The sequence below is a fragment of the Lathamus discolor genome, chromosome 6 (assembly GCF_037157495.1).
Source record: "Lathamus discolor isolate bLatDis1 chromosome 6, bLatDis1.hap1, whole genome shotgun sequence".
Classification (NCBI taxonomy): domain Eukaryota; kingdom Metazoa; phylum Chordata; class Aves; order Psittaciformes; family Psittacidae; genus Lathamus; species Lathamus discolor.
The window spans coordinates 31906231-31922843 of NC_088889.1; the positions used below are offsets into that span (position 1 = coordinate 31906231).

General features: G+C 42.3%; 1 protein-coding gene across 5 annotated transcripts in view; it reads left to right on the plus strand.

The window, feature by feature from the left end:
• Positions 1-16613, plus strand: part of FOXN3 (forkhead box N3) — a 207239-nt gene that overhangs the window by 120578 nt on the left and 70048 nt on the right. For all 5 annotated transcript variants that reach the window (XM_065685864.1, XM_065685866.1, XM_065685863.1 and 2 more), the window contains one exon: positions 14862-14926. In XM_065685864.1, coding sequence (XP_065541936.1) covers positions 14862-14926 — 65 coding nt within the window. The remainder of the gene's footprint in view (positions 1-14861; positions 14927-16613) is intronic.

Genomic DNA, 16613 nt, shown 5'->3' on the forward strand with positions numbered 1-16613 from the left:
TGGCTGAAGTAGGAGATGTATGTCCTGTTCCTTTTTAAGGCTGTTAACTAAGTTGATCCCTGGTTTCATTTATTAGTTGCTTCCTGCAAAATCAAAGTGTTTTCAACAAACAAACAAAAACACAGAAGAAAGCTACTGCCTCATCAAAAGGCCCGTTGTTTTTCAGGAAACTTATTGGTATTCTTTAAAAGGAGAGCCAAGGAAAGAAGGCAGATTGAACTCCCTCTCTTACTTTGGGGAAACTTCTTTCCTGGTGGTTACTATGAGACTGGCACCAGAGTCACCCTTTCACCACCCATCCTACAGATGAGTGTCAGTGCTGGTTTTTGTTTGTTTGCCTGCTCAGAGATGCAAATCAGGCAGTTCCTACTTCAGTTAAAAGCACTGTCTCCTGTCAGTGCCATAGTGGTGTACGTTGTTCTCTTCCTCCCGGACGGAAGTGGACACTAAGCCTTGCTGCCCTACTGAAGAGACTATGATATACACCCATGTGAACAGTATTCATGTCTGGGGCTGAAGAGTGGAGTTTGCTTGGAGACAGCAGAAAGAGAGGTCTTCCCCCTCCCTCTTCCTCCAGAAGGAGAATTATGAAAGGGAGAATTACTGGAGAGAATTACAAACATTGTGGCTTTAATAGGAACTGTTTCGGTTTAGTATATTTGTGCAAGACTGCAGGAAATGATGACTTTCTTTCTGCCCTTACGAAGACTGAATGGTTTCTCTTGAGGTGGCTTAGACTCAGAAAGTGTGAGGAATCATGAATGTGTCTATTACCAGCTGGTTTTTCTTTCTCAGTGGAACTTCTTGTCAGTGTGAAACACCTATGTAGGCATGCTTGAAAGCCTTGGTTTCAGTTTGCTATGCCCACAAGCTTAGGGGAATTACTCAGCAGGAAGAAGGGGTGAGTTCTGCCATGCTCTTGGATTTCCCTTACTGCTGCATTTCACATGAGCCCTTGTTAAACCTGCTTTTATAGGCAAATGCTTAAAGCTGTTTTCAAGTGTGGCACTGAGAGGTTAGCAGGCATCATCTTGCCACTCAGACTGGTGTAGCCTAAGTAATCATAGAATCATAGAATAGTTAGGGTTGGAAAGGACCTCAAGATCATCTAGTTCCAACCCCCCTGCCATGGACAGGGACACCTCACACTAAACCATCCCACACAAGGCTTCATCCAACCTGGCCTTGAACACTGCCAGGGATGGAGCACTCACAACCTCCCTGGGCAACCCATTCCAGTGTCTCACCACCCTAACAGGAAAGAATTTCCTCCTTATATCCAATCTAAACTTCCCCTGTTTAAGTTTTAACCCATTACCCCTTGTCCTGTCACTACAGTCCCTGACGAAGAGTCCCTCCCCAGCATCCCTATAGGCCCCCTTCAGGTACTGGGAGGCTGCTATTAGGTCCCCATGCAGCCTTCTCTTCTCCAGGCTGAACAGCCCCAACTTCCTCAGCCTGTCTTCATACGGGAGGTGCTCCAGTCCCCTGATCATCCTTGTGGCCCTCCTCTGGACTTGTTCCAGCAGTTCCATGTCCTTTTTATGTTGAGGACACCAGAGCTGCACACAATACTCCAGGTGAGGTCTCACAAGAGCAGAGTAGAGGGGCAGGATCACCTCCTTTGACCTGCTGGTCACGCTCCTTTTGATGCAGCCCAGGATACGGTTGGCTTTCTGGGCTGCGAGCGCACACTGCTGGCTCATGTTCATTTTCTCATCGACCAGCACCCCAAGTCCTTCCCTGCAGGGCCGCTCTGAATCTCTTCTTTGCCCAATCTGTAGCTGTGCCACTCAGCTTGGTGTCATCGGCAAACTTGCTGAGGGCGCACTCAATCCCACTGTCCATGTCAGCGACGAAGATGTTAAACAAGACCGGTCCCAACACCGATCCCTGAGGGACACCACTCGTTACCGGTCTCCAGCCGTCAATTAAAAGTAAATAAAATTAAAAGTACTGGGCAAGATTGCGTTATATAGGAAATAATCTGTTTGAGAAAAGCCTCTTTTGATAGAGGGGCCCATTTTTTCTCTAGATAAAAACATTGAACTGGGATATTCTGCATACTGTTCTTGGAGTTGAGTTGTTCTCTTTGGACTTGTTTATAAATAAGTGCTTTAATTCCTGTCCAAAGCACCTGTTAAATTTTCCTCCATTTTGGTTTTTATTCCATTACACTACTCTAATACAATCTAGTGAATCTGACTTCCTGCTTTCTAGCCTTCACAATTTGTTCTACAGTCCCTCCAAGAAAACAGGGAGACACCAAGAGACGAACTGTCAGCAGTTTCCACGCAAATTGGTGAAGAAACACAAGCTCTCATCCTGTCTGTGGGACTTGTGTAAATGGCTTTACTAAGGCTTTAGTTGTGAACTTGTCCCATACTGAGATGGAAAGGCTTCACAAGATGGTCATAAACTTTCTGAAATAGAATAAAAACAATAACAAAACCCAGAAGGGATTCAGCAGAAGATTTCATGTGGAGGAGGGGTTGGCAATGACAGAGGAATAGCAAGTCCTCTTAAGAGCAGGACGGAAGAACAGTTTGAAAAGGGTGAAGAGTGCAATGAGATGTCGACAGTTTCTGCTTATGGCATCCAAGTCCTGCTTTACTTCAAGTCATGTTTCTCTATGACCTAGAATTCAGGTGCAGGGTTTCCTAAAAAGGAGTTGTTGGTTGAGCGTGTTCCAGTTGAACTGAGAACCCCAGGTGGTATTTGCTGCACCTAGCAGAGGCAGCTATCTGGATGGTTCAGAGCTGCAGATAGCTGGACTTGCTGCTTTCCAATTTACACGTTTACTTTCAGTCCTTTGTATGGTGGCTGAAAAATCCAGGGGTGTGCTGTGCGTGTCATTGAAAAGAGCGACTTGACTGTCAATGAAACCACCAACACGAGAATTAACTGGAGTGGTTTGGCAAAGTTTTTTGTTCCATTCCTCCCTCCCTCATGATTTGTCAGAAGTTACATGAACATGTGAAGAAAATATTTCTGCTTAACTGGTTGTAGTAAGCAGATGCACTCTAAATTAATTTCCTCTTTAATGTTTAGAAGGTTATGTCCTGTTCATTTGATGACTGATTAGTGTCATTTCACTAGAATGAGCAAGCTTTGAGGTCATCTCGTATTTGAAAGTATAGTTTGTTACTTTCTGTGATTCGCTGCCTTAGAGGGCTCATATGCTATCTGGGATTGTCAGGGTGTTGGTGTCTCTAAACACCAGTGAACCATAATTAATTGTTTCCTGTAATCTAACTCATTGATTTTCTGTATTTGAGGTGATCCAAGGAACAGCTTTACTCCAGGGATTAATTACAGAGAGAGAGTGAGAGTGTGTATACACTCATGAACATATTTTTGCTAGTTAATACTAATGAGGAGTTTTTGCAGCCGCGTGGCAGATACTGATTCAGCTGGAAGGTGGATTACACAGGATCTGACAGATAAACATGCACATCCTAAGCAGCTCCTTTTGGTGCCCATAAAGATTGTGCTTTTAGTGAATAATTTCCATTCTTGGGGTTGCCAACCAGCAGATAGACCTCCCAGAACATCTTAGTTTGTCAAGGAGAGAGCTTGCAGTCCCACTGGTTGTTAAACTAGAGTCGCTCAATGAGGGGCACAGAGGACTGCTGCATTGTCCTATTTGGTTTTATTCTTTAACTTTCTTTAGTTTTACCAAGAGAGAGTGAATGGCCTAGACACTCTCTCTAGACTTCTGTGTTTTGGCACAAGGTTGTTACCAAACTGCTGTTCAAATGTACCATGCGGAAACAGTAAATGTAGATACTTGCAACTTTTTGTGGCTATTCATATTCATAACAATTTTTTCCAACCTTCTCCACGCAAAGTTACAGCAGATAAAGCAGAGATACAGAAGCCAGTATCTCATTGCAAAAGCAATTGCCTGCCCACCTTCACCTTTCTTCATGCAGCCTTTATTTCTACACCTCTGCTTTCTGCCGTGAATCCCAAAGTGAAAAGCAGAGTGTTTAAGCCCTGTCTTACTGAGTCGCATCTAATTTCTGCACAAACAGCTGAGGAGAAGCAGCAAATAGAAGGAAATTTCGACCAGGGAAGCTGGTATCTGATGAAATAACAGTGCTGTAAGACAGTTTCTGGAAGAGTAGTCTCCTTGGTAGAGACAAAAACTTCATCAGTCTTGTAAGGAATTGCTGGCTTAAAGGTAGAAGGGTGACTTCTCACTGTAAATTATGTGAAGGTCAGCTTTTCTTTTCCTTACTGAGCTCCTTCATTCATGCAGGTATTACTGTAACTTTAGAGAATGATTAGAATATTATTAAGTACAATATTAGTATTCTCAACAGGCTGAACAGCTGTTCAGAGAGGTAAGGATTAGGGCTGAAGATGCACGCTGGATTTTATTTCCTGTTGCAGGTAGGAGGTTTATTTTTCTGATAAAAGTGGCTAAAGATAATTTAAAAAATGAGTCACAATGAAGTCCTCTGAGCATTTCTTTACAGTTAGATTTGCAGAATGTGTGAAATTCATTATTTCATAGCTCTGTTTTGAAAACATTAAGTAGAATATACTCGGGGTTGGGTGCTGTAGTTATTGCTACTGTAAAAGTAACTAGGTGTGCTTTTCTTATGAAGCCCGGATGAGTACAGATCACATAGAGTTCCCAGCGATAGTTCAGGGGGGCATCTTCATTTTGGCTGTAAAGAGGGAAGAGACTCCTGCAGCATAAATATCTGTGAGGTCTCATTTGCTGCACCGTTTGAATTTGAGGCTTTGTTGAGTTGAAGACTTCTCTGGAATAAACAAAAAATTCCCATCTTCTCCTGACTGGATGAGACTGATAAGGTAGAATTCAGTCAAACTCGTGCCATTCACTTTGAGCCGTATTCTGTTTTTCACTTTCTCTGCATCCAACCTGAGGCATTTGGGATCTCTTTAGGAGAAACACTGTATGGTTGTTGTAGGTGCAGCTAATGTGAGTCATTGATGAGGTGTGGGCTGTCAGGGGCCTGGAACTGAGAGGTGGGGCATCAAGGGGTTGGTCCTGGTCTGCCACCATTTACTGACTCTTTTGGAGGTAAGTTGTTATCTCTGCATGTATGTTTTCCCTTATGGGAATGGAAATGGTATTTCTATAGCTCTGTGGGTGGGAGGATTGAGCTAGATGATATCTCTACAATGCATCTGAATGCAAAAAAATGCTACATTCTCTTACCTCTTTTGTTACATCTTCAGACCCAGACTGTGAAGTGAAACAGCCAAGTGTTAGATGCCGCGGTTTCATGTGTGTGTTGGTCTGTACCTTCCCCATTCCTAAAATACAGCTCTTGAGTGCTTCAAACTGAGTAATCACAGAAATGTGAATGAGTGAAAACTGACAAGTTTTTATGCTAAATTTTTTATGCATTAGCAGGTTATTTCTAAAATTGTATCTCTGGGGATAACTTGATACTTATGTATTGAACTTTTCGTGTTGGTGATAGAACACCCACAGACTGCCTGTCATTCATCTTGTGAGCACCTTGCACGCTGTGCAGTATGATCCTCAGGCACTGGTCGTCTGGGGCACAAGAGCGTAATCATTGAATGCAGGACTTGTAGTAGATATGCATGAAGAGCTAGAATTGAGATTAAAAAAAGTGTAATTTGGGCTTTTGAAATAGCATTTTACTTCTGTTTTATTATTATTTATTGTCGTGTTCTGCTTTTATGTAACTTTCTGACATATGCATCAAACACTTTAGTGTATGTCTGTGACTGGAAGTCTCTGCACACTACTCTGCAGCAGTGCTGTGGAGCCTATAAGCGCATTAAACTTCTCAGGGAAAAACACCTTCAGCATCTGGGAGAGGTTAAATGTTCCAGGGGAAAGGTTAAACATTTGATTGTCCTCTGCTGCTGTAATTCCAGAAGCCAGATTAGTTCTGAATCATCTGAACCACATTCATTCAAGATTAATGAGAAAGACCAAATCTGGAAAATTTCAGCTGGTAAGCTCCTTGGCTTTGAGTAAGTGGTGGAGAGGAAGTTCATACTGCCAGCAGCCTGCAGGTCATGCTTAGTTTTGAATTTCCGTAGTACTTAAATCAGTGAAATGGGGAATCGCACCGTACTGGATAAACAAGAATTTCAGCAGACAGTGTGAAGCATTTGTGGAGTGGGACACACGCTTAAAGGCCTCCTCTTCCTTCTTCCCATCTGTTTCTGTTTCGTTGGAGATCAGATTTGCCCTTTTGTGCATGCACATTTATAGCATTGTGAATGTTCGAGGTACAGCGGTGTATTTAAAATTAACAAGTGGCATATTCTCACTAATGGGTGACAAGCCGTTCTAGCAGAGATGCGCATATCACTAATCTCAAGTCCAGTTGACTGACAGGCCATGGTTAAGCCATGGTTAGAAATCTGAGTGAAAACCTGATGTAGAAAGTATGTATGAAATCCAGCTAGGTCTACCAGGAAAGCTGTTTGAAGTGCTGCAGAAAGAATAAACGGAGAGCTCAGGACTAGAATAACAGAAGTCAATTGGATGACCTTGGGCTTTTTAAAAATTGAATCAGTTTCAGTTTGGGGGAAATGCTGCTTTTAGTAGAGCTTTACATAATTATGCCTGGGTGGCAACACTGCAGCTTCACTGTGGTTCAGCTACTCAGGTGGTCAGCATGGAAGTTCTCTAGAGCCTTGTGTGTGCTGTAGCATTAGCTATGATTTATATCAGGTTGTAAATGAAGGTGAGCCTAGATATAGGCAATTGCTAGGACTCATTTATTTTCTGGAATCTGAAATTAAAGATCGTTTTTTCCCTTCCAGTGCAGTTCTAATTATGTAAAACAAGAATAGGAAGGAACCTCTTCCCTGTCTCTTGTTTTGGAGCAAAATGAAGGCTATAATAAAAAAAACTGGAGTGCTCCATTCCTAATTTTGTGGAATACAAGAGAATCAAACTGCTCCCCATTGGTCAGGTCATCATTTGATGCTGCTATGGCCCAAAAGAGAGCACAGTCCTCTGTGGTCTCAGAAGTCAGTGGCTGTCAAGAAATAGGATCTTCTATTCATCTGGGCTTCAGGGAGCTGACCTGCAGTGCCTGCATGAGCTGGCACAGGCATGCTCCGTAGCACATGAGCAAGTTTAGGTAACTCTGAAGTTTCCTCAGCCTGATGACCACCGCTTTTTCGTCCAGTGATAGGTAGTCTAGGAACAATTTAATAGCAGTTATGAAATAAGGAGAAACACAGGTGCACTACAGCATGTGAAGTAACCTACAGTGGTTTTCTTTACTTCAGGATAAGGAAAGCAGGAACAAGTGTAAACCTATGCTCTAAGAGAGAGCTCTGTTGTTCCTTCTTTAACTACATGCACTTCAAAAGACTATTCCCTCACTTGTTGTGTTGTCACTTAACAGTTTTTTATTCCTCCCAGAGATATGTAGACTGTGTCAGTAAGAATTTATGTCTGGTTTTAACACAAAAGAAGAAAAATGAAACTGAGACCGAAAGGATGAAGTGACTTGCCTGGAATCACCATGTGATTCAGTGGTAGAGACAGAATGGGAACTGGAGTCTGATAGCAGGCATCTCCCAGTTCCCAATGGAGACAAATCTTTTTTCTTAATTAGAAGTAGCACAAGACAGTTGTCTCACCATGCATTTCCAAATATGTCTGGACTTTTTCCTGTTTCAGTATTCAGCCTGGAATTGTAATGTGTTCTCAATAATTGTGTGAATAACTGTAATATTGAAACACAGATCAGTAAGAAACCTGGTTTTTGCACTATGGCTGACCTTCAGATAGCCATCTCTTTTAAAACAACAACTCTGTGGAAATTACGATGTTTTTATTTGTTTAAAGAACAAATCCACCATTACTGTGCATAAATACATATTCAGCTCTTGGCAAAGACCAAAAGTCTGGCTGAAGTGTCTCACCAAGGGGACAGGAAAGCTTCATGCATCACGTCAGCAGTGAGAGGGGTCTTTTGAGCAGCACAGCGGAGTCATTGATGGTCTGCAAGTCACATGACAATGTTTTTCCTGGAATTAAGAATTACTCTTTTAATCCCTAATTCTAGAAATTTGAGCAGCCTTTTAATACTTTTTTTGTTTTCCCCTTTCTCTCCCTCTGTTTTCTTGCTTAATTACTTATTTTAAGTGGTGACAGTGTCAGGAGAGTGGCTTTGGCTAGCTGGAGAACAAAGAGATTTAGCCAACTTTCCACTTCATCCTTCAAAAAGTAATGTCAAGTTTTGTATTCAGACATTTTGCTCATGAATAGTTTTCCTGAGCAACTTTTCCTTTTGTCTTTAATGAAAATTTAGATGTAATCCCTCTGGCAGCCATGTCATATAGAAAACTCATTTAGAGTGCACAAGAGATCAAAACTTTATTGTTCACTCGAAAATGTGTTGGGCACCCTAGAGAAACCAGGAAAGACTCCATCTAGGAGCTTAAAGTCTCAATCCCGCATGCTGCAGTAAGGGAGAGATACCGAGAGACAATAAAAGGGGGAATTGCCAAGGAAAGAGAAGCATTACCAGAATATTAGATCAGCCTTCATAAATTAAAAATTAGTATTATGAATTCATAAATCTCTTCAAGAATAATGTTTTGTCAGTTATGGAAAATTTGAAAAGATGGGATAATGGGTTTATATATTTAAAATCTCTAACATAATCAGTTTTCATTAAAATCAAGGAATACCTTAGCATGCACCTTCCAGATATTTTTTAATATATTGTCATTAGCCCAGGTTAGTGGAGGCTTTTTGCCTTTGATTGCAGAGGAAGCTTGCTTGCCTGTTGCTAGGTGATTGCTAATTGTGATATTAACTGCCAGCAAGCTGCTGGCAGGGATTATACATTTTCTTTTCCTTGTTAACAGAACGCATGTGTTAGAGGTGCAGTGTTACCTGAATGCTTCTGTACTGCTCAAAATTATAATGGGAGTGATAAATTCTTTAATACAACTATGGTTATGTTCCCTGTGTAGAGCATGAGCCCCTCTTTGCAGTGCAGTGGTCTTGTTAGCCCCCATCCAGTAATGGCATTAAAGTTGAATGTAGAAAACAGAACTCATAGGGCAGCAGAAGGATCTGAGCTCTCCGGTGCAAACAGTGGAGAGCTGTCAAGTGTTAGAGGAGCCTTCAACCAGAATGAGATGCTGTCTGTCCCATGTTCACTCTGCAAGCTCGTGGCAGTGTGGTTTGGACTGAGTGATCTCCTCCCATGCCATCCGACAGCTGCTCCACAGACCACATTTGTGCAGTGTGGGAGGCAAGGAGGATGCTCATTGCGGTAGTCATGAATATTTCTCATGCCTTACAGAAGGTAGCTGCTGTAAGGAAGTACTATTCATCTTCCAGCATCAAGGGATGCTGTATTCCCGCAGAAGTATACTTCTGTAGCTTTTTTCTTTTTTTTTTCTCAGTTACCACCTAATCCTAAAATAACTTCTCAAGGAATGCTAAAACTTATGCTCTTCCGGCTTAGGCGGACATCCATTTAAATACGTTATAGTAGCAATCTGTGTCGAGCTTTTGTTGGGAGCTCAAAGTACTTGTCAAGAGTATCATTCCCTTCTGCCACTAGATAGAGGCTTTCATGGGCACAAGCCGGAAAAAGGCACCTACAGCTATTGTTATCTCAACCAGTTGAACATAAGAATAATTGTGATTTATGTGCTTTTCAGAAACTTTTGGGGGTGGGTTTCTATGCCTGCCAAGATGCTCCATTGGCTACCCTGTAACAAAATGGTTTGTTGTTTCTAGGCTTGGTGTCCTTGACATTTCTGTCAGTTCACTGTTTGTCAGATGTGGATGGTTGGTAATGGAGTACTTACAGGATGGGTACATTGATGTCTTCGTTCCTTCACCTGGCAGCTGCAGCTTCTTCTCCCAGGAATTTTCAGCTGTATTGCTGTCCTGGCCACTGCCGCTTATCCCAGGGCAAAAAGTGGTGCTGTCCCATCTACTCATTCTGCATAACTAGGAACTTGCCGCACTTTTTGGAAGGGGAGAGTTGTATTTCTTCCTCCCACACCTTTTTGCAAAATCCGTGGATGCTGAGCTGGCTGTAGAGGCGCTTCAGTCAACAGTCTTCGCTTGTGCTCATCATTTTTGCCAGTAGTAAGGTCTGGAGAGGGGATCCTCTGTATCACTGCAACCTATTTGCTTACTGCGTTGTGTATATTGCGTGCATCAGCTTGTTAGCTTACAGCTAGCACCAGTCGTCTTTCTGCCCCTTACTAAGGTGTCCTGGCCTGTACTCCAAGCTTTCCTGAGGGCGACAGTGTGCTGTGACACCAGTTACGGCCAAGCAGCTGAGCCCAAGTCACTTGGCCTTGGTGGGCCTAGGTGAATGTAGAACACCTTCCCTGCCTCCCTGCTGAGCTGTCCTTCTTTGGGCTAATAGCTTTCAGCTTCAGAGGAGAACTGGGGGGTAAGAGGGGTTTTTATTTCCCCACCCTTTTTGTTTTATTTCCCCACCCCGCTTTACCATTGCCCTCTGGACATACTTGATAACACAGTCATTTGCCTATGTTTATTGCCTGCCCTCTGTGTTTTCATCATCCCTTGATTGTGGCATGTAGTCCCAAACAATTGAATTTGTTTTGAATTTTTAGTTGTTTGGGTTTTTTAAATCTATTAATCAGGCCTCTCTGACAGAGAGGCCTATGAGAGTTTTTGGCGTAGTTGTGAAATACTGTAACTGTGAGAGAGAATTCCTACCCTGTCTTTATTTTAGTGCTTGGCTTTAAGAACTGCAGTCTCCTTGCTCTAATGTGGATTCCAGAAGACAAAGGATTTTTATTTCCTTTTTTAAGTCTCTTGAAGCCCATGCACTTTTTAAAGATCTGTGTAAATGTGTGACATACATTTTGATGGAAATGCGTAACTGGGGGAGCTCGCACGTTACTGGTTCTGTATGCCCTGGGAGCTCCTGGTTGGGCTGGCTGGCTGCCATGAACCCTCGCTGGCTGGCCAGCCAGCCTTCCCGTCGGCTTGTTTTCCAGCACAAATGGTGTCCAAATCAACACATTCCCATGGAGTATTTTATATTTCAGCAAAGCAATATTTTCCTGTGGAGAAGCCTTCTCTCAGGAAGATCCCTGTTAGCTCCCCGTCAGGCAGCTTCCCATGCCCAGGGCCCTGTGGCACAATGAATTTTCCTACTGGTTGTGTCATCAGAGGACAAACAGTTCGTCACTTGCCGTGAGCAGAAATTGAGACCCACTTGTCCTTACAAATTGATAGCTAATCCCCAGGAAAGGCTGGGTTTGATCAGGGGTAGCTCCTCGTTCCAGGTATGTCATTTCACATGAGCAAACGCTCATGGGTTTAAACACTGTTAGTGGTTTTCAGCAAGCATGTGAATACTTCATTTGCTCCTTGCGATGATGCACAGATACCGCAGTGACAGTGACTGTGCTTCAGAAGGAGGTGCATCTTGCACTGGATGGACTGGACACAAACATGGACACCCCCAGATCCTGTTTTATGCATTTGCTACTGAATACTTTTGCAGCCTGGATATCCCTTTGGCCGAGGGTATGCTTGAAATGACAGTATTTTCTGCAAATCAAAGTAATGGTCCTTGTCAGGTAGCTGTTGGTGTTTCGCATCTCATCGATAAACTATACTGATTCATGTTCTTCCAAGATATTTGTTTGAAATCTCAGCTCTTCATGATCGATCCAGGTCCACCTCATGCCCGACCCCCACCAAGTGCTCTGTGCTCAACTGCTGCTAGGAGTTAAGTCAGTCCAAACCTGAGCATAACAAAAATGCATTAGGCCATATGTCACTTCGCACTGATGTAAGAGTTCAAGCTAGTTACTGCTTTTTTTCCACTGGGCATGGGGGGATTTAGTCATTAAATGTTACTTTAGTCAGTGTGTTTAGTTGATAGGTTTTGGGGAAAACGCTGCCATCTATAATGCTGATCGTATAAATACTAATCTTATGGCATGTACTGATTACAAAAGAAAATTCTGAAACCAGATTTGCATTTTTATTTTGCCTAAATATGGAATACGCTGCTACTTCTGTAGGAGAGCCAGCCACTCTTCCGAGTAGCTGACAGACTACACTGAAGAAACAATTTGTTTGAAAAAAAGCCTGGGATGGACCAGTGTTTTTTTATTGTGAAGGATCTTTAGAAGAATGAACTTCTTCAAATGGTTTCTTAATCTGGAACAGGAAGGAAGCAGCTTTTGAGCACTTTGAGAGATAGTGTAACTCTATCATTTCTCAACTTGAAACATGTTTTAATAATTAATATGTTCTGAGACTTCTTGTGCAAAAGTTTGCTAGCAGAAAGAGAATTCATCCAACACAGATCAGGCATAGCTAAACTTCTTCAAAGCCCTGGAGTTCTGCAAACACAGAAGTTTGTTGTTTGAAGGGCTTGACCAGTCACTGCGGTACACTATTTACATGCTTGAATTCTTCAGCTTCCTTCCCTGGGAAGGCACAGTTAATTTTCCCAGTTCATGTGGGTTTGTGCTGAATCAGATGGAGTTTTTATGAGAGCCTTGGGCCTTTTTTGAAGTTGGAAAATAAGATAAATCATTATGGCTTTGTTTCTCCAGTGGAGACGTTTTGTCTGTTCAAAGATATAGGCTTTTCTCTCCCCTTTCTTTAACCCTCTTCCACCCACATACAGGCATACAGAAGCCTGGGAGTGGGTTTTTTTTTGGTATGTCTTAATTTCAGAATGTTACCATTTTTTTCCTTGGGCTTTCGAAAAGCATATAGTTGCCATACTGTGCTTTCTGTGGCATATTTGTACAGTATGAAGATTATTCTATGGCTTTTCACTTGTAGCTTGATGTGTCCTGTCCCAGAGATTATCCTGGACTCCAGTGCTCTATAAAACCTTGAGCCTGTCCTACAGGAGTGTGAATGCCCTCAACAGCTCTTGACCTTCATGTGAGTTGAGGAGCTACACTTGAAGAGCTGGTGCTTACTATAAGGAATGCAAACAATTGGTTACATTAAGCCCCATGAAGTGAGCGTGCATGTTCAGATGAGTGCATGCCCCAGTGCACTCCAGCACTCCAGAATGCAGACCTACTTAACTACTTCTTGGTCATTTTGCGCGCTCGCTGTCTCTCAACTCCCCTTTTTGTTCAGGAGTATTGAAGGCTTTTATTACTCACGTAATTGCTTTGGATCCTTTTACAGTCTGTGTTTTAGCACAGTGAAGTTTTCATACATTAGCATGACAGTCTGTGCAGAATAATTGTGAAAGCAGTGTGGTTTTTATATATAGCATTTTATCAGAACTTTGCTAATGCTGTCAATGTAATAGACAACATCTGTTTTACATTTCATTGCATTTTGTATAGTGGTGGTCAACTCAAGAGGAGACAAAAGTAACTTTGAACAGAAATGGCGTGTGGGGCTTGCCTCGGAGTTTCCATCCCAAGAGGAAGGTGGATTACCTTAAAAAGGCAGGGTGCATTACAGCAATCTTATCAAAGGATATTTAGTCCCTTACTTATAATTTGTGCTTGAATTTGGGCATAGGACAATTATTTATATATTGATAACATAGTTTCATGATAGAAATTTCAGTAAAAGTTCAGTATATTAAAATACCTGAAGAATACATCTTCAAGATATAGAGGATTTTAAAACCTGTTTCATAACCACAGGCAGGACCCCCTGGCAGTCTGTCTCTTCCGCTTGCCTTGACAACACTGCAACAAATCTTTCCGTGTTTTCAGTTATTTCCCCTAGGTGCTGTGCTCTTTAAAATACTTGCTGTGCTTGAGTCCTGTGATGTGATCAGTGAACTCCTACGGGTACTGCCTCTCGCATCGAGGACTCCGACCCGGTAGGAGCAGTGGTGTCTGTGCTCTTGCTCAGGGCAGCACTGCCTGTGGAATGCCCTTGGGAGGGCGAGCTGTGCTGTGGTGGAGAGACAGGCATGCCTGGCCAACAGTCGCTGTTAAGAAAAGAGTGGGGTTTCCTTCTGCGTGCAGGGAGTTTGGTCCTTCTGCTGACAAGACAGGGCTGTGGCAGGAGAGCTGTTGTGGTGTGGTGGTAAGGGTGCAGCCGTGCTCCCGTGCCCTTACAGGAGAGGAGGGGTGCGGGCAGCCATGAGGCAGCTCCTCACAGCCTCCTGTCTTCTCTGACTCCCTGACACTGCAGAGGTTATTGGAGTGGAGGATCCACAGTCCTGCTGCTCACAGCGCCGTGGGGCTGCTCTGAGGCAACAAAGGAAACAAGGTTTAGAGGTTCATACTGATGTTCTCTCCGCTTCCCTTTCCCACGTTTGAGTCTGTTCTTCACCTTCAGCTGCGCTTGTCACAGAAGAGACCTCTCAGAGGCCGTTGCGTTCGGGCAGCCCCTGTGTGAGCAGGAGGCAAAGCAGAAGAGAGATGCCCCTGAGTGCAGGGCAGAGTGCTCTGGTGGAAGCATGGAAACCACCTGGTGTCCGGCCAGGGCTTTTCCGGTTTGGTGTGTTAGCTGGGGCAGTGTGTTGTTATGGCTGAGTAGAAGACCGAGAGATTTGGGTTTTTAGCAGATGGCTTTGGGAAAAGACGTCTATTTTGCTGAACTGAGAATTCAGGAAATGTTTTTGACATTGACTTGGTTTTGTGTATTAGGGGTTTTTTTGTTTATTCCAAACTGCTTTTTTCTCTCCTCCTCTAAGAGAGCGTGGGTGTGTGCTTTGCTAAGGAGGTTCTTCCTTGCAAAGAGAATGTAAATCTTGAATTGAATTAACCTATTTTTAACATGAAATTTTAGAATCTTGCTTGAAGGCAAAAATGCCATGATGTTACATTAGCTTTAAAAACAGAACAGAATTCAGTCAAACCTATAATTGTTTAATGTAAGTGCGGTTTTCTTGACACTTATTTCTTCTTACCTTCAGCACATCAGGTCCGCCCATTTGGCCAGGAAGCACCTTTTTCAAGAGAAATGGAGCCCTTCTACAAGGTAGGTGGTGGATACTACATCCTGAAGTAACCGTTCTACTTAATAAATACCTCTTGCAAATTGCACAGCTTTTGTAATATTCACTGGGTAATAAGTAACCAAATGTTTTTTTGTTTCCTTTAACCTGTCTCCTTTATTGCGCATCTGGTGCCTTGAAAATGATGATTTACTACATACAGTGAGTGTAGTCTATAAAAGTTGCTGCTTTTTTTTTCTTTCCTCAGATTATTCATTTGCTTGCTGTAAAATATGGCAGAGGGTGGTTTGGGTTTTTTTCTCCTTTGTGTGGATAAAGAGTGCCCAGAAGGAAATGTTCCGGGAACACTACCTTTAGCTCTGTGGATGGAGCAAGGTTGATTTTTGAGAGATCCTTTCTTTTACTACTTAACTGGGTTGGTGGCAAAATGTACCCAGAGGTAGGTAGCAGTTCCGTATTGGGGAAAACAGTGGCAAAGTATTTGTCTCAAGAAACCTACCATATATAATAGTGCTTATATTCACGGAGGAATGTGAAATATTTTTTACTTTTGATAAGTAAAGATTTTCATTCTATCTTACTAGACTTTTAAAAATCATTATTCACTGCTAAGTGTGTTTGTATTTCTGCCACAGAACTACCATTGCTGTTAATGGAAATGTCTTGGGAACACAGAAGGCTTTTTCCCCAGACTGTGTGCGTTTGTGGTGCAAAAGTAACTTACACTGTTTAGGATGGTTTTATGGTCTTTGCAAGTATTTGTCTATGAACTATCTCAGTTTTGTGTTCATTCTTATGGTGCCAAGAGTTTTCTGGCCTTCTTTCTGGCGGAAGATGCTGTATAATGTTCTGCAGAATACTTATCTAAATCACCTAGGATGGAGGCTTACTGACAACTGGGCTCACAAGCAAATAATTGGCAGGCAGTACTGCTCACGTTCCACACACCAGAGTAATCCAGTATCTGTAGTTTACCTGGGAATTTTTTTCAACTGATTCCTTGCATATAAGAATATGCATTATTATATTATCTAACATCTAAGCTGACATTTGTTCAAGCAAATATTTAATATATTAAAGCTTTTGTATTCTTTCTTACCAATAGGAGATGGATAAACTGTAGAGCTGTGCAGCTTTTGGATTTAGTCTTGATAGATCTGCTACCTTTGCAGTCCTTCCTAATGGAAAGAACTATGGGTTGGTTTTTGTTTGGGTTTCGGGTTTTGGGATGGGTTTTTTTTTTTTGTTTGGTTTATTTTCAGTTGTTCAATTTTGGTTTTAAATGTATACCTGCACATACAGTTTTTGTAATTTGAGTTCGTAAAATGTAAACTACTTTGTTAAGCATGTATAGTACAAATGTTCTGCCTCTTATGATTCAAGATATCCAGGACTTAATGGCAACTGTTTTGTAGTCCTTCCTATCTCAGTTGTTGCTTACAGCAGACTACCAGTAAGGAAGAGTACACTGTTCTCTACACTCTTCTTCTCTGCCCTTCTCACCTTTCAAAGTGGGGAAAAAAACCTGAAAGCCCAAAACATTTCAGCATGTGAAAGAAATAGAGAAATTACTGCATTTTCAAGCAACTAACAAAGCCTAATGGAACTTTAACTGAGTTGGCATTCTGCGTTGCCATTTCAAGTGGAAAATGCAGCCAACTTGAACTCCAATATGCATGGTACTACTGAGGTTGGAACGATGAGAAATTG